The sequence below is a fragment of the Durio zibethinus genome, chromosome 19 (genome assembly GCF_047325235.1).
Source record: "Durio zibethinus cultivar Kanyao isolate XHJ-2024 chromosome 19, ASM4732523v1, whole genome shotgun sequence".
Lineage (NCBI taxonomy): Eukaryota > Viridiplantae > Streptophyta > Magnoliopsida > Malvales > Malvaceae > Durio > Durio zibethinus.
Window position 1 is genome coordinate 17,947,799 of NC_143180.1, and position 25,130 is coordinate 17,972,928.

Below are 25,130 nucleotides of genomic sequence, written 5' to 3' on the forward strand. Positions count from 1 at the left end.
TAGAATTTTAAATTTTTCTAAATTTTTCTTTTAATTCTAACATTGTAATTGATGATGTGGCATTAATTGAAAATTTTTTTTACACATGTCACCATCTTATTAAATGTTCATACCATATCAAAAAGTTAAATACAACAGTAGTCCAAAGTTCCAAAGTGGATAACATAATGAAATTTAAAGTACCAAACTGACAATTTTATTTTTCTAGGTATCAAATTGACAAAAAGTATAAAGTACATTAGTCATTTTTATATTAACCATTTTATGAATTATTTCTCTTGACCTATACATAATGAAATACATGAGAATAAAACAAGTCTAATACATGTAATGACTATAAAATAATGTGAAATATAAAGAGTTTGACACAATAGTAATTTTTTCTTTGTATTTTTAAAGGTGGCGTTGGCTCCATGAAATCTCTTATTGTGGTTTTTCTATCTACATATGAAGCATGTCATTTTGACTTCTTGGTTGGTTATTCATAAGACTATAAAAAGAATGTTTCTTTCTCTTTTAAGTTGTTTTTCTTCCTTATTTATTTATTTATTTAAGTAGTGGTAGTGGGATGACAATACCTTTTCCACTCTTAGGCTACATTTGTTTTCCTTTAATAATAATATAGGATGAATAGTGTAACCATAAACCTATACATAAAAAATATGTTTGAAAAATGGATTATACCATTAAGTTATAAAAAATTTAAACAAATTTTCAATAACACACATCTTTAAGTAATTTTTTATTGAGTAACATTCATCCACAAATTAACTTTAGCTTTAATTTTTCATGTTAAATGCTAGCGAAAGCATGTGGACATGGGAGTTGCGTTAGTTACCATGCATTTTTTACAAGAGCATTCATGGGTTTCAAAGTCAACAACAAATTATATATCAAGAGGGTCCACTTCATCTAATAGTAATGGAGGAATTAAGTAATGCACTTGAAAGCTTTTAGTATCGAACCATCTAGGAATATAGTACAATGATTGTTCTTTAGCCTTATCTAACTTCTTTTTAATCTTATGACATATTGGACCAATGCGTTTTTTCATGGCCTCTTTTTCACCTTAGTCTTTTCATTAACATACTCCTAACCATCTCTATCATTGTTAATATTGGGATGTACATATTAAAGCACTCACATACATTGCTAAGTAGCATATCAAAATTTCCTCATTCATCTATCAAAGTTAGCAACAAAAGTTAGCCTAACAACATTCCATAACAAATCTTCTAAGATTTTACCCTAATGCCCATATTATCTCTAAAGTTGTTGTACATATGCTAGACACAACATCTATACTCAAATCTAGGAAACATTTTTTCTAACATTACTTTTTCTCCTTGTAAGATACAATGACATAAAGATTGAAATTAATAAGTGTATTTATTAAAATAAATAAATATATAAATTTACATGAGAATAGGAGTATATTTTCAATATCATATTTTCAAAAACTAAACTCCAACTTTTTTTATCCATTGTTTCAACCACAAATCAATAGTAATGCCAACAAGAATAACCATAACCTATTTACCCCAATTAAATGCCTATAACTAGCTAAAACTCATCCTTACAAGTTTGAAAACAAAAACACATTTTTGGAGTTAAAAGTTTATTGTTTAAATCCAAAATGGTTCTACTCCTTGAATTTGTCCTCAAAATCCCTCACAATAATCTTAAAAGATTGAATATTTTTCCTTTTTATTAGAACCCTAAATCTTTTTGTCATAATAGGGATTTCTAACTATCATTATTGCCGTACTTTCTTTTACAAAACACTTGCAAATTAACCAATTTGGATCAACCATAAATTCATCCAAATACTTTATTCCAAGATACTTGTAATTGGAAAATCTTTTCTCGTGCTTTTTGTTGCATGAATGAGTATCAACACAAGTTTTTATCTAGACAATGGACTTGTTATAACGACAAACCCAAATCTTTTAAGGACAACCACTTTTGCATTTTGTTTGCACTCGATACTTACCATTACGATTAAACTTGATCTTGAAGTTATAGGTAATTGAATATTATGCACAAACTACTTTAAATTCTTTAAATGACTTGAACAACAATTCATTTTTAATTTTAAGATCACTTGTATACAAATAAGTATTAAACTTATGACACTTCACCCTCTTTTGATCAACATTATCATCACTAGAACTAGCACTATGTAGCTTATCATATGGAAAATATTTTGATGATGTTTCTTCTATATCTTCTTGGACACTAAAATGAGATTTTTGTAATTTGTTGGTTGGCTCATGTCTTACTCAATTCCATTATTGACAAAAACATGAAACATTAATGTCACTCTCATAAAAATCACCATCTTCATTGTCACCATTTTCTTCCTTACCCTTTTCACCATCTTTCTCCTCATCATTTTCTTCATTTCCATATTGCAACACTAGAATTGCAAGTCTTATTTCCTAAAACAATCTCAAACCTATATATGTTTTACCTATATCTTAATTACTTTCTCTTGAGGAACAGAAGTACCTATTTAAGCTGGGCATTAAAAGCAGGGCATGTATCTTAAACCATTATCTCTAAAGTTTGTTATACATATATCTGACACAATATCTGTATTCAAACCCTGAAAATATCTCTTAAAATGTTATTTTTAGTGCTTATAAGATATAATGACATAAAGATTGAAATTTATAAGTGCATTCACAATTGTTTACAAATACCATGTTCCAACCATAATAAACCAACTTCTTTTGCATGAAAAATAATTCATCCCCCCGATGGATTTTTAGTGTAAAATCATTATCATTTTTTGTTTGTTTGTCTGTATGTTTAAAAAAAATTAAATAATGTTATATGATCCAATTCTATTGAAAAAAAATCAAAGTTGGAACATTAAACAATGACTACCTAATATTATTAAATTATAAAAAACATCATACAATTCCATCAAATATTAAAGAAAACTCAAACACTAAAATATTTTATTTATAGAAAACCATTAATGAAGCTTTCAATAAATAAACCAATGACCATTGAAAGCATAGACATGCATAAATCGTATAAAATCCACCCATGAACTCATTTTTCACTAATGCACTACATGAAATAATAATAATAATAATAATAGAAATCAAATACAAACCTATCAAGTAAGTTTCTTACCTCTGGCGCACGATTTTCTGCTCCTTGATGCCATCACAATCAATTGATTACTATCACAACTCACCCTTGGTAGTCAATCTTTTTCACTCAAACCATTGGTGTAAATAAAGAAAGAACAAGAGGAAATAAGATGGAAGATGAAAAACAAAAAATAAGAAGTGGAAAGGTTTTGGTAAATGATGATCACTGAGAATAAAAAAATATTATGACCTGAATTATAAATAATGTGATAATTTATGTGATAGTGTAGATGATAATTATACCATTTTTCATTATCGGAAAATCTATTAAAATGATCAAATTTTATACAATTAATAAACTCCAGTGAATTTATCAAGAAAATTTAAAATTTATTTAAAAATTTAGTGATTATCTCTAAAATAACTTTACATTAATTACTTGGTTACATAATGAAATTTGTTAAATAAAAAATTATAATTTTTTATGTAACCATTAATAAAAAATACTCGGGACTTTGGGCAGTGGGCACAAAAACAAACGCCACGATTCCAAAATTATCAGAAAACCCGGAAGCGCTCAAAAATACAAATCTCTCTCTCGCTCTCTCACGACGGTTAAAATTCCCTCCTTTCCAGATTTCCCACTCTCTCTAAAACTAGACCCAGCCACTCACCATTTTATAATTCATTTCTATTTTTTTTCATCATAATTACTTCAGGTTTTACATTTCGATTCGAAACTACAATGTCCCCATCAACTGTCTCCATTACCGCCAGTCCTGTGGCGTTGGCTCGTCGACGGCCAGTCCATAACACCGACAGGAAATCAAATATCGAAGCACTGGTCGCCGAACCGAACCCTAACGGAGTTAACGTTGGGTAGGATAAAGCCGCTGGCGCCGTTGCCACTGCCGGTCACAGTAGAGATCTGAGCCACCATTCGGTCCATGGCGAGGAGTCGAAGGACTCTATGCAAGCGAGAAAAGTCACTGTGGGTCAAAACTCGAACGTTCCGCTCCGGCGGACGCGGAAAGGAGTGGTCAACAAGACGGAGAAACCCCGGTGGTTGATTGTGGGTAGTATTTTTATTAAGAATTCAGTGCTTTTACTTGTTTTAGCTGGGTTAGTTCAGATTATTAGGAGATTGGCTTTGAAATCTGGGAGGTTAGTGGGGTTGGGACACAGATTGCGCAAACTGAATTTGAGGGTAGGGTTGCTGAGGTTGAGAGTTTTTTGAAGACCACGGCTAAAATGATACAGGTTCAGGTAGACGTTGTTGATATGAAAATTGAAAATGAAATTGGTGGGTTAAGGAGGGAATTGAATGAGAGAATTGACGATCTTACTGTTGTATTGGAGAATTCATTGAAAAAATCGGAAGAAAAGAGTGAGGGATTAGACAAGTCCTTGAGAGAATTGAACAGCGGGAATTTGTTGACAAAGGAAGAGTTTGAGAAGATATATGAACAATTGTTAAAATGGTGAGACTGAAAATGCAGTGAGTTTGAGTGATCTAGGAGCCTATGCGAGAGAGATTGTTAAGAATGAGATTGAGAAGCATGCCTCGGATGGGCTCAGGAGGGCTGATTATGCGCTGTTTTCAGGTGGAGGAAAGGTTGTTAGGCATTCTGAGCCCTTTCTCGTTGGAAAGGGAAGCAACTGGTTTTTGAAAAGTAGTCAAAATGAGGTTCATGGTGATGCAGACAAGATGTTGAAGCCAAGTTTTGGAGAGCCAGGGCAATGCTTTCCATTAAAAAGAAGCAATGGGTTTGTTCAGATCAAGTTGCGCACGGCTATTATCCCAGCGGCTATTACTCTGGAACATGTTGCCTAGGTAACATTTTAGTTATGCTTACATTGTTGTAAAGATGTTTACTTCGTTTATAGTTCAACTTATGTATATGTCTTAATTTTTTATTTGTTTTCTGATGGAAATCCAATTATAATTCAGTTTCGTTGATGTTTAACTTGAAGCTGTAACATAATATCCATTGGCTGTGAATAATCAACCTAGAACACCTATAGCCAGTTCTTTTAGGCAAAATAATTTATAATTGATATGAGCTATGGCTCTAAGCTCTGTTTTGACCCTTGATCTTGCAATAACAATCTGCTTCTTACTTTTTCAAGACTTTATATTTCTACTAACTGACAGCTATTAACTTTTAGTATACTTCTTATAATTAGGAGATCTAACTCTTTTTTTTTTTCCCTGAATAGCCTCAATTTGTCGATGGAAATAAATCTTATAGAGTTGGATACACATGGATCTTGTAAAATTAGAGAAAAAATACACAAACATTGTACTTGGATCTCATTTTGAATCTGGATTGGCTCAGTAGTTTGTCATAACACTCTCCTTAGCCAGCATCCTACCTCCCAAATTAAATAGGTAAATATTTACGTATAATATTTCTCTATTATATGTAAATAATGAGATATAGTAGTGTTTCCTTCCCTTCAATAGTTGTTTCAGGGAAAGAGAAATTGGTTAATAATACAAATGCTGAGGTTTGAGTGAAGAGTATGTGTCATATGAGAATATGTTTATCCATTTATATTTACTTTTAGCAGAGGCACACTTTTGGATGTTGTGGGTAAAGATATAGAGATTTCTGGCCCTGCATTGTGTAAAGAGAGCAACAGCTACTTGTTTTTTAAGAAAAAGACTGCTAGGATGGGTTTTCGTCAGTTTCTCATATTTAGTTTTTGCCAGACATTTGCAGCCTAAGATGTTAGGAATCTGTTGCTTTGAGAAGAGAAGGGTCCTTTTAGTAAACTATTATGTTGGTGGCTGAAAAGTTGCAAAAATTAATCTTGTGTGTGCATTGCAGCCTTGTCTTTTTCATAATTTTAAGACAATAGCATCTAAACATGTTGAAAATGTTGAATCACCAAGCCGAACAAGCTAATATTAGAACAAATAAATTCATAAAAGAAATACATAACAAAAAATACAACAACAAGAACAACAACAACAAATTAAGCTTTATATCCCATACTCTGGGGTCGGTTGAAATACATAGCAAGAAATAATATGCGAAAAATAAAAGCAACAAGAACATTAGGATTTAAGTCATTCGGCCTTAAGCTTACATCCATGGACAGAGGTAAAGAGAAATTTCAACTATAATGGAAGTAAGGTAAAGGGTGCAAAAATTTTGGTACCCAAAACTCATTTGAAGGCACTATAACCTACAACCCAAAAGCAAGAGCTCTTACAATTCATTAAAATCTGTGAACTCTCTTTTTTTTTTTTTTCCTTTCTTGTGAGAAGCAAAAAAGAAGACCACACCTTTTTTGACTTTTATACTCACCATTTCTTGCAACCCCAAAAGTGTCATTAATAAAGGTTGAAATAAGGACAAACAATGGCAAGGGCAAGAAGGGAAACCAAGGGCAATGGAAGGAAAAAGAGAAAACGGTGGGACTGCACTTGAGCCAGCTTAACTTTCATGTCCATCCGCAAAAAGTCTTCACTTTGGCTTGAAAAATCACTTTGTTTCAAGACCATGTTACGCATGATGATGTTGTGATTAGTATGGTTGCTCCTGAAGAGATCTTATGGACATGTTGACAAAAGCTATCCCTGCTTACAAGTTCAAGCATTGTTTGGACTTTGTTTGGACTTGTGATGCGGTGAAGAAGTAGAAACAATAAAAGAAAAAAGGAAAATCAGAACAAAAGGTTGATGGAAATCGAAGTAGGAAGAAAATAACTAGGGTTTAAGGTTGTGGAACCTTTGATAGAAAATTATTCAATATAATATGGTTGTCTAATGTGTCTAAAATACTATTTATATTAGGGTTACAATAGCATTTAGTCCTAGTCTGTGGATATACATCAATAGCATCTAATCCCATCTAATCCTGGACACTCAAACTCATTAAGAGATGACACACTAGTCACATGACCAATTACTAAAATAAAAACATAGTAATTACTAACTAATAACTATAGTAAGACAGTAAGCATGATGGAAAACATATCAATATAAACAATTACATAAATTATAGATTGCTTCTGTGTCAATATCTTTGGGTTGACAAAATGCCTCCTCATTACTGGGAACTTTGGTGACTTTAGCATAGTTTTCTGGACCAATCTTTTTCTGTTCAAATCCCTTGATAAAAATCCAGTTACCTTGCTTCCCAGAACCAGTAGCTTTTGTTTTAGTTTCTCCTTTGAGGGGTGCAAAGTATACTTCTTTTTCCCTCTATAAAATGATTAAATATTAGGCTTAGTGAGATGTTATTATGGAAAAACTAAGAATAAAACTGTGTGGAAAACTAAGAGTAAAACTTAATGTATATTGAAAAACTGCTCATAAAGAATTATACAAGCACCTTAGGTTTATATACAACTAACTAGTGGGTAAACTAGAAAACTAAATCTTCCTAAAATTGATCCTATAATTGAGGGATTGTCTATCTTAATTTTTTGTCTTTAATTTTAGGGATACAAATACCTAATTCTAGAGATACAAATATAAATATATAGATTACAAGATTACAACCAGTTATATGCCTTGATCAAACAGCCAATGTCTACCCAACAGATTATTAGCTGCATCTGTGGGTACAACATAACATAAAGCTTCATTGTTTGGAATACTACTCAAAAGGAAATTTGACCAAACATTGAGATATTAGTATCACTGGCATTTCATTCCCCTTCTTAAACCAGCTCATTTGTATGGTAAGGGTGCTTCTCTGGAGACAGCTTCAACTTCTCCACAGCCTTCTTTTGAGTAATGCGCTTCATGCTCCAACTATCAATAATCACATCACAAACTTTGTTCCAGCAAACAACGCAAGTCCTAAAAATGCAACTTTGCCTCCAATTTTCCCTTCTACAATTTTCATTGTCATCACTTTTGGAACCACCAAAGATTTCAAGCAAAGGTGGAGAATTGTTTGTGGATGGCTTTGAAAATTAAGTTGGCTCAAGTGCTGCGTTAGCATTTTCATATTTTCCTCACCTTTCTTCTACGATTGTCATTGTCATTGCTTTCGGAACCACCAAAGATTTCACAGGAAGGAAGAGACTTGTTGTGGATGGCTTTGAAAATTAAGTTAGCTCAAGTGCTGCCTCATCATTTTCTCTTTTTCCTTCCTTGCCCTTTGTTTCTATTTTTACCCTTTTCATTGTTTGCCTTGATTTCTACCTTCATTAGTGGCATTTTTGAGATTGCAAGATAGGGTGACTATAAAAGTCAAAAAAGGTGGGCAAACTCAATTTCCTTTTCATTGTTGCTTCTCACAAGAAAGGGGAAAAGATGGAGATTAGAGAATTGCAACATCTCTTGCTCTCAGTTTGTTGGCTGTAGTGTCTTCAGCTGAATTTTGGTACCAAAATTTGTTGTACTCTTTGTTTTGCTATATGTAGGCTTAAAGTCGAACTGCTTAAATCTGTTGTTTTTGTTTCTTTTACTTTTTTTATTTGGCTATTTTTCTGGTGAATTTATTTGTCATAATATTAGCTCGTTGGCTTAGTGTTAAGGAAGTTCGGCAAAAGAAAAACCAGCCCATAGGATTTCACTATTCACAGCTCTAGTTAACAGGCAACTATTTTTTTTCTGCAGAAATGAAAATGTTAATAGTATAATATGTTGTCATTAAATTTTAAATTTTAAATCTGATATTAGGTTTTTTGGTTTACTACATTTTTTTTTCCTGTAATATTTGTAAAGTAATAGTCTCTCGTGGACTTTTTTTGTTGTTTTGTTTTTCCAATTACATGTTTCTAATATCTTCTTTTACACTTTTTTTTTCTAAAATTTTAGAAAGCTAGACTATTTATATGTTTTATATTATGGAAACTTTTTGAAAATATTATAAAACTGATTTGGTCTATAGAATGAACCCGTTTTTGGCATTCTTTTCTTATTTTAATGTTTCTTAAATTTTCAAATTTGGTGAGTGGCCAATGAATGTCTCCCTCCTATATGTAGAATTTTGTGTATTTATAGGAAGTAGATGATACATCTTGACTAAAAGAAATCTAGCCTTTAGTTAAATCTCAACTAATGCAATTTTTATACTTGGAGTGCAACTCTGCAGCTGGAGCAACATGCATCCTTAGCTACCAACTCTAGTTTTTGCTACATAGATCTCAATGACATGCGTCCTAAAGTGCTTGTCTTCAAGGATTTGGCTATCAAAACTCACCCTAATTTTTTAAGGAGGTTTATGAGACTGTCAAAAACCTGATTTTGTTTTTGGGATAAAGATCTCAGTAACATACCCCCTAAAGTGCTTGTTATCAAGGAAGCAGCCTTCATGCTAGCTATCAAAACTCACCCCACTTTGTCAAGGTAGTTTTTGATGCTGCTCCATTCACGTTTTAGTGGCTCATGGTTCATAATAGGGGGCTGTGTACTCGTATTTTGTGGATGAGATGCCTATCTGCTGTACTGTATCTATGCTTTTTGCAGTAAATCAGGATCCTATAAAGTGGAGACTGATGTCTTTTCTGTATAAATGCCTTTAAATTACTGCAAGCAAGAATAAATCAAGGGCTGATTTAGGAGAGTTCTCCTTCTGTTTCTGCTCTCTTTCAACTTTATCACAAGTGCTAAATGTGTTGTTCTTGTGCTCTGAACAGAGCGTGGCATATGATAGATCCAGTGCACCCAAGGACTGTCGTGTCTCTGGCTGGTGGCAAGGTCGTGATCTTGATTTACCAGTTGATGCCAATAAGATGTTTGTTTTGGCTGAATTCACGTATGGCCTTGAGAAGAGTAGTGCTCAGACCTTTGATGTACTGGATGCAGCAGGTGTTGGCATTGTTGACACATGATGGATTTCTCTTCCAACCATGGAAGCACTTCACATACGTGCATTTACCGTTTGAGGGTGCATGGTCACGAGTCTGATTCTGTTTCAATGTTAAAATTGCAGTCTTGAGGCATATCATGCTTTCTATCTGCATTCCTCTTGTAATTGTTGTTTGTCTCTTTATTTAATTAAACTGTACATAGATCATTCCACTTACTGCATACAGACTCCTTATCCTGTTAAAGTTTTCTTCTGTGTTGCTAATGAGTGTGAATCTACTTGTATGTTTTCAGTTAGGCTCTGCTTGAATTAAGAACAATGATCTATATGAACCAGAAATAGATGAGCTTTAGTCTCTAGGCGGGAAAAGTTTGATAGACCACGATGACAATCGTAATCGTTTCGGCAATTCAAGACTAGAGCTTTCTTGCTTAAATGAGTTGGATGCTTGGAAATTGTATAAAAGTACTTAAATTGACAAACAGTAAGCTTTTACAGGTTATGAATAGTTGAATTGTTGAACTTAAAAGTTTAATTTAATTGATTTACATATTAAAATAATATTTAATAATTAATAAATTTAAAATTTTAGCATTTAGAAAATTTTTTTCATTTTTTTAAGCTGATGTTTTCTTGTCAAATAAGAAATATATATATATATATATAAATATATAAATAGTTGAATTGCTGGATGTTTTGGCAGTTTTATTTGTAGGAGTCAAAGATGAAAGCAATGATTGCTCAACAACGTGTTTCTGCTCTGTAGAGTACGAAAAAAAGGGGGAAAAAGGCCTAGTCCTGCTGGATGATTCCTTGCTTAGTTGGATTGGACAGGGGAAAGAGGCTTCTTCAAAATTTCAGTGCCATGCAAGCTAAGAAATATCATATATATATATATATATATATAATAATTATGATTAGACGTGATATAATGATATATAATGATTTATATAAAAAAATAATTTAAAATTAAAAAATTGTGTATGAATATAATAAAATAAAATAAATTTATGTCTAATGTATAAATATGAGAATTTTTATTTTTATATTTTATATAAAATAAATACGAACAATTAGATCTAATTATAATTATTACGATGAAGTTTTAACTTTAAGCGTCAAAATCTATGGTTTCAACCGGCGGCGACAGTGATCATATAGCCTAGCCCTAGGTCGTCTGAGTGTTTATGGGGTATGTAACGCCTTTAACTGGCTTGAGCGGCCTGAGACCCCTTATAATCGTGATCAAATGAAAAGTTCATAATGATTAATTATATTCGCACTGTAGCATTTCGTTCAATAATAACTGATCCTCGCTTAAGGAGCGAGTTGGATTCCATTTTTTCTTTTGTACATATAACATTATATATATATATATGCGGGGATTATTAGTGTAATTTTTATATTTTTTATTATTGAATTAAAATTAAATTAAAGTAATATTTTTAAATTTAATAAGTTTGATCTAATACAAAAAATATATACTATTATGAGTGAATTCATCTTTTATATATGTATATATGTAAAAGAAGGCTGATTACACAGTATAAAATTAAAAAAGTTTAAATTTTTTTTAATAATTGATTTTAATATATTTAAAAGAGAAGATTAAATTATTTTTTTATTTTTTATTTATCTCTCTCATATCTTAAATATATTAAAATTAATGATTAAAAAATATAAAATTATTTTAGTTTTATATTGTATAAGTTAATTTATGAGAGAGATAAGTATAAAGTAGAAAAAATGATTTAATCTCATTTTTTAGATATAATAAAATTAATGATTAAAAAATATAATTTTTTTTTAATTTTATGCATTTTTTAACCATTAATTTTAATAGATCTAAGAGATGAGATTAAATTATTTATTTTTGTTTTTACTTATCTTTCTCATTTTGTGGATTTATTAAAATAAATTATTGAAAAAATATGTAAAACTAAAAAAATTTTATACTATGTAAGTTAATCTTTTCTCATGATTGACAAAAAATAACATGAGAGTCTAAATAATTTAAAGTAATCACTTACAAATGAACTTTTTATTGTTAGATTAGTGTGATTTAGTGGTTGTGTAGTCTTTTAAGCTTGGTAAGCTTTTGACGTGGAAGCTTATAGGGTTTTAATGAAATTTGCTAACATCCTTGCTTCACTTTTATCAGTTACGAATTTTTATTTATTGAGAACCATTAGTAAGAAAAGAATAAAGAGGAAAACCTAATTTACTTATCGATCTTAATCACCTAAACAAGTATGTTAGTTCACTTTGTAAGTTCATGGTGTTCTTATTATCACATAATAATTTTGGTTGATGCTTACAAATGAGATTTAAATATTTTATTTATTAGATTTAGGTTCAAATTTTACTATTAGCAATATTTCTTTATAAATGATTTGTAGATTAATTATAAATTTTCTATAAAATTTGTGATCTATCCCCACTCCAACAATTCTCCTTTCACTTTTACAATTCTCTTCTCACTTTTTAAAATTTTTCAATAAAAAAAGTCCATGCCACTCTAAACATTTGCATTAATGACCTATTATTCATATAAGATTTTTAAGTAAGAAAAACCAAATCCAAGCATTTGATATCCAAGATTACATTTGGATAGACGATGAAATTAATTTTTGTGAGATTTAAAATAATAATAAAAAATATTGTAACTGTAATTAAAAAAAAATTACTGTAATTATAATTGAAAAAAATTTAATGAAAAATATATGTTAAATGAATTTTATTAAAATAAATAATTGAATTTAATTACATCACATCGAAAACATAATGAAATTTAAACCTAGGCTAAGTATCTCGTTCTTAAGGATTGTGCTCAGATTTATAATTGCATTTGTAGTGATAGCCGTGCACATGGACGTCTTGAAATAATGAAAGAATATTAAACTAAAATAATTAATGGAACACAACATTAAAATCAATATTATCCATTAGAATTGAGAGCAATTCCAAAATTCCGCAATCATGTTTCCTCTGTTTTGGGGCTTCTGTATGGTTCAAGAAAGGTAGGTACGGCATGGCAGGGCAGACCTGTTCTTTGTCTTGTTTAATACCTTTTTTTTTGTAGCAATTTTATATTGAAATTTGAATAAATTATTTAACTTAAAGCAAGGGTTTTCATCAATTTGGGATTAAAGTACAGATACATGATTTGGGTTTGTTATACTTGTTGGTGTTACTGTCCTATAGTTAATATAGGAACATTCCTTTACATAAGGTTATAAAGTTTAATGTTACCCCAATTGATTTATATATGTGACATTTACCAATATTATTTCATGTGTATATCAAATGAAACCATCTATATCAATTTACACAAAATACATCTTTTTTTTTCACATAGAAAATATAATTTTTGTTTAAGATTATTAGATCTTAATATATCAATTTGCACAAAAAAAAAATCATTTTTCACCTAGAAAATAAAAATCTCGTTCAAGATTATTGGGTCTTATTGGATGTTGCAATTATACTTGATAGAAGCTACATAGAATTAAGTTAATAATGTTAAAATTTTGGATCAACATGATTGATATTTTAATATTCAGTTGCAATATATATATATATATATATGAATATATTTCATTATAATTTAGATATTAAATATATAATTTATTCAAAATTTATTTATTTTTATGGTTTTTTAAGCGGTATGATGGTTTTGAGTTTTATTCAATATATTTTTTTAGATAGGTTCAAGCATATTATTTACACCGAATCTTCGAATTCATGAAAATTTATTATCTTACGATTTTTCAATGTATTCGAATACAAAAAACTATCTTATAGTTTTATTTTTAGGGGATTTCTAAACATATTTCATTTTGTCTCTTCATATCCTTTTTTTTTTTTTTTAATCATTCTTAATTATCCTTTCTCAAACTTCTTCCAACTTTTTAAATTTTCAAGTTTGTAAATTTGGAGACTTTTTAAATTTTCTGAACTTATTTATTCGAAAGTTTTTAAAAGTCTCAAAATTTGCAAATTTGAAAACTTTTAAAAATTTACGAATTCATATATTAGAAAACTTTTAAAATTTTTGTCCCATTTCATTTAAATTAAAAAAAAAAATTCTCAAAACCCACATGCATAGTTTTTTTTTTTTTTTTTATCAATTTGTAAATGAACTTATAATTATTTGAAATAAATTTTGTTTTTTTATAATGTTTTGAAAATTCTTCAAAATATAATATTTTTTCTTAATTAAATTTTTTTCTAAACTCTAAAAAGGTGTTTGATTTTGCAAAATTTTAAATTTCATAAAGGAAAGTAATTTAGGAAAAAAGTGATATTGAAGGAGAATATGTGATTCCTGTATTTTTATTGACTTTAAGAATATAAGATTTTTGTATGTGGTTCATGAAAATGTAAAATTGCCTAATAAAGTTTTTTATTATATTATTCTTGATAACATAAAACATTCATGATACTGATAAGTAAAAAATACGTTATTATCCTTATGCAAAGAAAACACATGGATTGGCCTTTACGGTAAGGTTAACATAAGCGTTGGAAGAGGGTGGCAAACCCCCCTCTTGGGGGTTTTCGAGAGCAGAATCTGAAACCAATTTTATGTGTAATAATATTAAGTAAATGTATTTTAGATTTTATATGTAATAATATTAAATAAAGATATTTTACATTTTAGTTTTTCATATTTTTAACAAAGATATACATTTTTATTTTAGAAACATCGTTTTTTTTTTTAATTTTGAAAAATATATTTTTCATGTTTTCAATAAAAACTATTTTTTCTATCTTAGAAACATTGTCTCTATTGAATTTTGAAATATATATTTTTTTATGTTTTCAACAAAGATTATGTTTTTATCTTAGAAAGGTAGTCTTTTCAACAACATTGCATTTTCTATCTTAAAAATGTTGTTTTTATTGAATTATTGAATTCTGGAAAATACTTTTTCATGTTTTTAACAATATATTGGGTTTTTTATCCTAAAAATGTCATTTTTATTGAATTTTGAAAAAAAATATTTTTTCATGTTTTTAACAAAACCTATATTTTTATCTTAGAATCGTCATATTTTCAACAAAAAATGCATTTTATATCTTAAAAACGTTGTTTGTATTGAATTCTAGAAAATAGGTTTTTATGTTTTCAACAAAAACTATGTTTTTTTTTATTTTAAAAATGTCGTCTTGTATTCTGTAAAATAAATTTTTTCATATTTTCAATAAAAACTGTATTTTATATCTTAGAAACATCATTTTTATTGAATTCTAAAAAGAGTAAATAACACATGCGGTCCCTAAACTTTTTCTATTGGTCTTTAAAATTTTAAAAATTTAATTGAGTCCTTAATTGCCCAAACATGTATCAATGTAGTCTTTTTGTTCTATTGAACTATTTAAATTGACAAAAAATCTAGCATGACATGACACATACCTTTACAAAGTTGTATTACTTATAAGGTTAATATTCTGTCCTTGATTTTAAGCAAAAGAATTCTTGGCTAAAGGAGGAATCAAACAATTAGAGAGACAAACATCAAGCAATCAAAGACAAAAGCAATTAAGCACACATCAAGCAATACACAGGGGAAACAATTTGACAACAAACATTCAAGCAATTTAGTAGCAAATTCAATTAGCCTTCAAACAAAAAATCCATCAAACCCATACCCAAAAACCCATTAAAGTTTACCAATAAAAAAAACACCACCCAATTAATTCACACTCTAATTTAGTAGAAACCCACAACACCAGCAAGTAAACCTAAAATCATCCATGCTTACAACCCACAAATTACTACAGTTGATAATCAACCTCAACTAAACCGGTTTGTAGAAAATCAAGAGCTTTAGCTTAAAAACAAAACCCATTAAGATTAAATAAAAGCCAAATACAGAAAGAGTGACATCGTAAAAGAAAGGTCTAGCAAAAAAATTTTTCAAAGTTTGGTGGTTCTGTTTAGGTTTTCCAAACAGAAAAAAAAAGGCTAAATTCAGTGAGATTTTGGTTATAAATGGGTCTCGATAAGTGAAAAGAAAAGGGAATTCAAAGAAGTTTTTGGCATAAGCACAAAGATCGATGGTGGTCACTGGTGAGATAAATGGTCGACAACAGAAACGGTGGACGGTTTTGTGGTGGTAGATGCTGGCTTTTGGTTTAATACTATTGATATTTATTGGATTTAAAAAAAAAAAAAAAAGAATTGAGAAAGAGGTTGGACAAGAAAGGAAAGCTTAGAATGAAAACCTGAAGCTGCTGACTTTGAAGTTTTTTACTCTATACAAATGATGCCATTTAGGGCTGAAGAGAAGGCCCATAATACATCTGTCATTGATTGTAAGATTATGTGTCATGTCATACTAGATTTTTCATTAATTTTAAACGATATAGTAAACGAAGGGACTACATTAACACACATTTAGATAATTGATGACTCAATTAAAATTTTTTTAAGTTTAAAAACTAATATAAAATTTGGCTCAAAGTTTAAGGACTACGTGTGTTGTTTACTTTTCTAAAAAATATATTATTTTCATATTTTTAACAAACACTAAATTTTTATCTTAGAAACATCATTCTTTAGCAAAGATTACATTTTCTATCTTAAAAACATTATCTTTATTGAATTTAAAATTTTTTTTTTTTTTTTCAACAAAGACTGCATGTTTTTATCTTAAAAGCTTCATTTTATTGAATTCTAAAAAACATATTTTTCATGTTTTCAACAAAAACTCTATTTTTATCTTACGTACATCATCTTTTAAACAAAGATTGTATTTTCTATCTTGAAAATGTTTTCTTTGTTAAATTTTAAAAAAATTATATTTTTTCATATTTTCAATAAAAACTGCGTTTTCTATTGTAGAAACATCATTTTTGTTGAATTATGAATTTTTTTTAATGTTTTCAACAAAAACAATATTTTCTATCTTAGAAATGTTATCAGTTTTAGGTGATATATTACTATGGTTTATCAATGACTATATTTTCATAGCAAAAAACATAGTCTTTGATATGGAGAAATATAAACCAAAATTTAGTTTTATTAATTACTATGTTTTTTACATACAAAATATAGTAAAACAAAATAAATATTATATTGTATTGACTTTACTAACAACAACTATATTTTTATATTAAAAATTTATATTTTATCAATTACTACATTTTCATACTAAGAAACAATGTTGATATTGAAAATATAAAATTTGTTTTGTTATTATTTTCTATAATCAACTATGCTCAATATGTTAAAAATAGAGTACCGTTGAAATTATAAAAAAAATTTCAAAATCCTAATTTTGAAACAATTTATTACATTTTTCTTTTAAAATCATTGTTTTTATTATAATTAATTTTTAATAATTTATTATAATATATAACTATGTTTATAATATAACAACATTGTAGAAATTAAAATTTTTTATTTATTAGGATTTTATTTTATATGTTTTTCAACTATATTTATAATTAAAAAACATTGTTTTTTTGAAATTTTATTAGTCGAAAACAAATATTTGAATTTATAAAAATTCAAATACACATGATTACTATCAAGTGTCCAATCATGTAAATAAAAATGTAGTTTTGCCTTATTATATGGCTAGGAATGTAGCTTTGCATGTCAAAATAGGTATTGATTTATCATCCAATTTTTATTATAATTAAATTTTAATAATATATTATAACATATAATTATGTTTATAAAATAACAACGTTGTATAAATGAAAATTTTTTATTTATTAAAATTTTATTTTATACATTTTTCAACTATGTTTATAATTAAAAACATATTATCTTTCTGAAATTTTATTAATAAAAAACAAATATTTAAATTTATAAAATTTAAATACACATGATTATTGTCAGGTGTCTAATCATGTAGTTAGAAATATAATTTTATCTAATTATGTGATTAAGAATGTAGCTTTGTATGTCTGAATATTTTATGTCAGAATGGATATTGATTTATCATACAATTACATTAATTTTTAAAAATAAAATAAACTATAACAAATTATTATTAAGGTCAAAAGTGAAATAAATTTTATATTTTTTAGGAATCATAAAAAACTTAAGGGAGAGGTAGGTTTTGATTCAAGACTATCATCAATTTTTTTTTTTTTTGGACATTATTAAAAATCTTGGAATACTTAATCTATTGGATTCTATTAACTAATTTAAGAAATCAAATTACGAAAACAAAATTCTAACCAATAATTTAATTTTTCTTCGGACTAAATATCTCTAAATATAACTTATCAGATGTAAAAATCTGATAAGTATAACTTATCATATATGTATGTCCAAAAATTTAAAAATAAAAATAATTAAATAATTTTATTTAAAGATAATTTAAAAAAATAAAAAATGTGTGCTCTTAGAAACATCCACGACAAAATGATTGACCCAAGATAAATTTTTTGGCTTTACGCCTGTACCCACTACTTCCACTGGCACAAAAGAAATTTCTTTACTTTTCATTAAAAGCTCATAACCCAAACAAAACCAAAGGGAACAACAAACAAAAACGAAGAAACTAAAGAAAAAAACAAACGGCAAACTAACAAAGAATCGAACTCTTTACGGAAAAAAAAAGGAGTTTTATTGAGGAGACATTTGAGATTCGATCCTCACTTTTGACCGATTCTTTTCCCTTTTATTTTCTTGAGAAAATCTTTCTCTCCAACCCGACCAAACAAAAAACCGACGTCTATATTTTATAACATTCAAAGAAATTAAGAAAATAAAATGGGTTTTTCTTAGTCTTGTCCTTCAACAATAAATCTAAGGCGACAACTTTTTGGTAACTCCAATACTGTTGTCTTTGCTGGAAAACCAAACTTCATTTTTGCAGCCCATTGGCTTTCCAACACCATTTCTAGAACATTGGAAAGACATCACCCAACATTCTTACATTTTTCAGGTTTCTTACCCACCATTTCTGTCTGTTTCTCTTATATTCTTTGACCCTTTTGTCTCCTTCAACTTGCTCTTTTGACCAACTTCTCATCAATAACATGAAAAATATGAGGAGAAAAAAAACATTTACTACTGTATATATACATTTACTACTATATATATATATATATATTGTCATATTTGCTTCAGTTGACTTCCTCTATGAATACCCAATGCCATGATCATATTCTTCCTTCCTTCATAGTCCTGAATTGAAGTACACCTTTGTTTTATTCTTCCTTGGTAACTTTTTTATGTTTGAGTTAAAAAAAGTATGGGTTTGTCTTTTTTTTTTTTTAATTTTCTTTTTTGATTTGTATTATTCATCAATGTCCTCTATATGAGAAAATTCTCAATTTTTACCCATACTTTTTTCCTATCATATGCATGTATTCAGTCAACAAATTTGCTTTCCTTTTTTATTGTTCTATTTTGATTTACAAGTTTTGGATTCTTTTGACTTCCAGGTTTCTAAGTTTTCAGAAGGATTCTGATGATCGGGGTTGGATTGTCTGGCATGACTGTAATGAATCAAGACAGGGCAAACCAACAGGCTTCAGTAATTTCTTTTCCTTTTTATTTAACTTAATCTTATTTTCTTTGTTAAATATTTTCAATGGTATTTCTTAATCTTTCCTTTTTTCTTCTTTTAATTTTTCAGTCTTTGATTGGTAAAATTTTTAGTGTGAAAGGGAGAAATCAAAGAAAAGAGGCTGAAGTTTCATTTGGTTCCTCTGGTGAGTGCTATTAGCATCATTTATACTATTTACCAATTATCATCATTTTCTTCCACAAGAAGATAGATTGGCATTTGGCACAGAGAATGTTCTTATTATAATTATTGATGAAATAAAGCTGTTCTTGATAAAAGGTTCATTTCCATATTATAAATATTGTTACTATTTTGTCAAATACACTATTCTATTCCCTTCCCTTTTTTTGTGGAAAGCAATTAGCATCAGTTTATTGTCTGAGGTTCCATTTAGCTTTACATACATATGCAAACAGTATCCTTCTTAAGAAGTTAAAAATTTTTACTTTGCTATATATCATATGAATTCATGTTGGATTTTAGGCATTTGTTCATTTTGAATCAATTGTAATTTTGTTCTTTACCATTTACTTTTAAAAATAAGTAGGAAAAGTAATAACTTAATGAAATGTCTACTTGTATGGAAGGATCTTTTTATATCTTTACTTTTTTTTTTTGATTAGATGATTTATTCAAAATTTATTCGAAATTGCGGTGATGATGACGAAAGCATGTATATGTATCTATGGAGAAAAAGGATGACCATGTGGGAATTTATGGTCTTTATACAACAAAGAGATATATAGTGGAATATTATTGCTTAAACAGATATAGTATAACCAAGTACAGACCATGACTATACAAAGGGGGTAAATGGCAATTTGTTGAGAATATATTCTTGTTTGAACTTTTATCCAAGACTAAGGAAGGAAGCAAAGAAGAGGATATTTTTCTCTGGTTCTCACTTCCACTTCCATCCAATAATAGTGCTGCATTTGTTTTCTCTTCCTTTGCCTCTATAAATTCTTGTTCTTACTTCAAATCAAGTACTGGTGGGGAGTTAAGTCTTAGATTTCTAGCCACAATGTTTCGCTGGAAAAGAAAGTTCCTTTTTTTTTTCTCCTGTCATAAACTGCATTAAATTCCCATACTTCTTGAACTTTCATTCTAATCTTTGTATCTTACTAGCTTTCTTGTCTATTGATTTGCATTTTTGCAGAAGGACAGTATGATTTGCCACTTCAACCTCTGCTTTCCAGAGGTGTAAGCACAAAAGTGCCTTGCGAGGATCTGTCCTTCCGGTAGTCATTAGATGGCAATCTTCCTTTTATCTCTATCCTTTTAAAAGAGGCTTGCTTATTAGATTAACTGAACTGTTATGTTTCCTGATTTGTTTGCTTTGTTTAGTGTTTTTGTTGCGACATGGAATGTAGGAGGCAAATCTCCTGATAGCAAACTTAATCTGGATGATATTCTTCAGGTCCGCGAAGAATCAGACATATATGTACTAGGGTAATTCTCTCTCTCAGGTCTTGCCTTGCAATTTGAAGATTAATATTTAGTTTCGAGTTTCTCTTTTGGAATTTAAAATTTCTTCTTCATGATGACAAAATATGCGGAGACTGATAGAAAAGTTAAGATACCTTTCTTTGTCATAAGATTTCACTATTGTTTTGGATGCAGATGCTTTAATCATGCAAATGCAATTGTTTGAATTTAAATTATTCTTTTGAATTATTAGTTTTCAGGAAATTGTTCCATTGAATGCCGGAAATGTGCTAGTTATAGAAGACAATGAGCCTGCAGGGAAATGGCTTGCCTTAATAAATCAGTCACTGAACAAGGCAAATAATGTGCCTTTAAGAGGATCAAGATCCACTGCTGCTTCTGGGGGTTCACTGGTTTTCCAAAGGACTTCGCTTAGAAAGGCCAGTAAGGCTTTCAGGACAGAGAGTAAGAAGAGGCTGAAGAGTTGCAACTGCCCTACTGACTTGGAAAGGAAGAATAGCAAAGAATTCTGTTTCCGGTGCCCACAATCACAAACAAATGAGAACGAATTTTCTTCAGAAGAGGATGAAGATGGACCTAGCAGCTTTGCAGTCACTACAATATCCGCTCCTTCTAGTACAAACCAGATGAAATATGGCCTTGTAGCAAGTAAGCAAATGGTTGGAATTTTTGTTACTGTTTGGATGAGGAAAGAGCTTGTGCAACATGTAAGCCACATGAGGATCTCCTGCTTAGGTCGTGGAATCCTTGGCTGCCTTGGAAACAAAGTAAGATGAGAACTGGATCAGCTACAGATGTTTTGTTTGCATACGGATATCTATATGAACATTTATTCCATTCAAATATGTTATACAATAATTTTTTTGTGGATGCAGGGGTGTATTTCTGTGAGCATGCTTTTCCACAAGACAAGCTTTTGTTTCATATGCAGTCATTTGGCATCAGGAGAGAAAGAAGGTGATGAACTTCGGAGAAATTTAGATGTTGTAGAGATACGTAGAAACACACAGTTTCCAAGGATCTGCAAAACATCTACTAGTAGGGTGCCCGAGAAAATTCTTAATCACGAGTAAGCATCTATGAAACTGTTGAGCCAAGATTTTTAAGTTTTTCAGAAACCTTTCTTATAATCTGATATCAGTTTTTTACATATATGATCTCAAATTATTTGACCTTCTTCCCTTTGAAAAATTTCCCAGTCGGGTCATATGGCTAGGGGATTTGAATTACAGAATATCTTTAAGCTACTCTGATACCAGAAAGCTTCTAAAAGAGAAAGCCTGGGATGCATTATATAACAAAGATCAGGTAGCTTCTTAGACCATAAATAAAACCCAGAATTTGTAGGCTTTATGTACAGTTTAAAATCATTTTGCTTTGATAGCATTCAAAAGAACAATATTTCTTTAATACTTGATGCATACTAAACTGGAGCACATTAGAAGTCCATAAATTTTGACTGCTTATGTTTGTTTCTGGAAATACAATGTCCCATCATATGCTTTTCAGTAAATAAAGCACAAACAGTGGCATTCATTATGGAATTTGACAATTATCGGTAATTGATATGTTAGTCTCTTGGAATACAATGGAAGGTCTCACCATAAATTCTTTCCAAGTTTCTTTTTTTGTGAAGTTCAATACTATGAATATGAATATCCATTTATTTAGGTCATCGCTGTATGCTAATGTGGATCTATTTTCCCATATCGATACACAGCTCAAGATTGAAATGGAAGCAGGAGTATTTGAAGGATGGAAGGAAGGAAAAATCTACTTTGCACCAACATACAAATACTCTCTTAACTCTGATATTTATGCTGGAGAGACAGTAGAAACAAAAAGCAAAAGGAGAACGCCTGCTTGGTATGTATATATAATGTATCAGGATTAACCAAACTAGAATGTTCCGATGTAAGTTCTAACAGTTGAAGTTTCCAGGTGTGACAGAATACTATGGCGTGGAAGCGAAATATATCAGCTTTCTTATGAACGGAAGGAGTCCCGGTTTTCAGATCATAGGCCTGTATGTGCAACATTTTGGGTGAGTGTTGGGGCAGTGGAGGATGGATCAAGGAAAAGATGACCTTTGCTAAATTTTGGAAAGACTAAAATAGGGGTTTTACTTCATAAACAACAAATAATTGCGGTAAAATAACAAGTTTCATGAGCAAATATTGGCAATGATTTTTTTTTTTTTTGCTACCTCAAATGTTAACTCATTGGAATTTGATACCATGAGTAGGAATAACAAATGTAACCCTATTTGGATAAAGAAAAATCCAAATCAAAATAAACAAATATCTTGAGTTTGTTTATGTAATTCCTTTTTTTTTTTTTTTTTATGCTTTAATCAGGAAGAAAAGCTTGAAGGATAAGATTCTTTTTAGAATTTTGAAAATGGCTACCTATTCACACATGTTCAAAGAGGCATCTTTTTACATATAGTTTTTGTTTATGGTCTGAGATATGGCTTGAAGCAGTCTTCTTCTTTATATTCTACTGTGGAATTAAAGACTTCTCTACCAAGTCTTTGCAGAATCAAACATGATATATGGAATTGTAAACTATGCATTTTCTTTGGGATAATAAACAAAAAACCCCTCCAATTTTACAGAAATGAGCAATTTAGCCCTCCACCGCTTATTCTGTCCACCAATTAAAGGCTACATGCTACTAGTTAAAGAGCGATCAGCCCTTAGAAAAGAGTGGAGTATAGAACATGTGTTTATGCTACTTTAAGCTGGCAAGTGCTTGCCAAAGTTAAATGAAGATTAGATAGAAGACAAAGTAAAACAACTCTTCTTTTCTCCATTGTGGGATTAGATAGAAGATGATCACGCTATCCAAATTGTGGGATGATTTATAAACACACGATTTGAGAGTCAAACTATGAACCCATCATTTTCTTTTCTCCATTCTTCAAATCTGTCTTGAAAGATTATATTTTGTCAATTAAGAAAGAAGATTGTTTAGGATTAACTTTTAGCGTCTTGGAGTTGATTGATTAATTTGTTTCATTCCATTTTTTCTTGCATGTATTTTTTTTTTGTTAAGCGACAAAGAATTCTTGGGTTTTATTCAATACATATTTTTTTTACGAGAAACTATTTTCTTATAACCTCTTAATAGATTCAGTTCAGACAACAAAGCGAGGAACACTTTCTTTTCATTCATCGCCAAAACTCTATAAACAAGGAAAGCTTTCATCAATTTAAGTAAAAGATGAATATTATAAATGATCCTTAAATTATAAAAAAAAATGTTTAATGTGATATTTGAATTTTAAAATATTTAATATGCTACTTGAACTATAAATTTGTAATTAATGTGGTATTTAAATGGTTGTTTGTTATGTATCACCATTTGAAGTTAACTAATGTAGATCTTAGAGGTAGGGGTGAGCAATCGGTCGATTTTGGTTAATTCTGTTTCAATAGGTCAATTAATTCAGTTGTAAGTTAATTTAGAAAAAAACCTAATCAACCGATTAAAATGGTGAAAACAAAAATAAATCGAATTAAAATAAATCAATCGATTTTTTCGATTTTGATTTTGAATAGGTAGAGAGGTAATTTGCAAAATGGATTGATCTATTTTTAAAAAAGGGATCGATCTATTTGCAAAATAGATCAATCCATTTGCAAAAATGATCGATCCATTTATGAAAAATCTTTCATGTGATGTGATTTTTAGTTTTTTGGTTGGTTTGGTTCTTGATTTTCAAAACCGCAAACCAATCGATTACACCATCCAAACCGACCACTCAATTGTGAAAATCGCTAAACCTGAAAAATTGATCCGATTTAATTGAATTTTGGTCTTTCATTGGTTTATTGGTTAAAATTGACTAATACTCACTCTCACTTAAAGGTAAATACTATATTAATTAATAAATTTATAGTTCATATATCACATTAAAATTTTTTAAAATTTAAGTACCATATTAGAATTTTATTATAATTTTAGAGCTATATATAACATTAATCCTTTAAATAATGAAGTACTTATTAAAGATTTTGTTGACTAATCAAGTATTACATTAGAATAATTTGAATTCTTTTTATGATGTTATTAATATAAAAAATTATAATCATATTCAAATATTACATTTTTAATTAATAAATCAACAAACATATAACTAAATAAATTTAATTAGACCAAATTCAACTATAATGGAACTTAAACCTAAAACTTCAAATATTTAAATAATTTTAAGATTTCAAAATTACTAATCCAAACACATTGACTGTGGT

The 25,130-nt window shown here is 29.3% G+C and overlaps 1 protein-coding gene and 1 pseudogene across 5 annotated transcripts; both read left to right on the plus strand.

Moving 5' to 3' along the window:
* The first annotated feature begins 3,627 nt into the window (after positions 1-3,627).
* LOC111310455 (SUN domain-containing protein 2-like) lies at positions 3,628-10,178 on the plus strand (annotated as a pseudogene). Its single transcript, XR_016330451.1, has 2 exons — positions 3,628-4,941; positions 9,714-10,178. The product of XR_016330451.1 is annotated as an SUN domain-containing protein 2-like (transcript).
* An 8,805-nt stretch (positions 10,179-18,983) lies between these two features.
* Positions 18,984-23,197, plus strand: LOC111309922 (DNAse I-like superfamily protein). 4 transcript variants are annotated; one of them, XM_089748734.1, is made up of 10 exons: positions 18,984-19,076; positions 19,301-19,392; positions 19,495-19,570; positions 20,585-20,666; positions 20,773-20,877; positions 21,107-21,641; positions 21,750-21,943; positions 22,074-22,182; positions 22,595-22,740; positions 22,816-23,197. In XM_089748734.1, exons 2-10 carry the CDS (start codon positions 19,327-19,329, stop codon positions 22,958-22,960), a joined length of 1,458 nt encoding a protein of 485 aa, XP_089604860.1. In that variant the 5' UTR covers positions 18,984-19,076; positions 19,301-19,326; the 3' UTR covers positions 22,961-23,197. The 4 variants fall into 4 exon arrangements, with proteins under 4 accessions (XP_089604860.1, XP_089604862.1, XP_022764678.2 ...); XM_022908943.2 differs by having other exon boundaries at positions 18,994-19,105; XM_089748735.1 differs by having other exon boundaries at positions 19,004-19,050.
* The last annotated feature ends 1,933 nt before the right edge of the window (positions 23,198-25,130 follow it).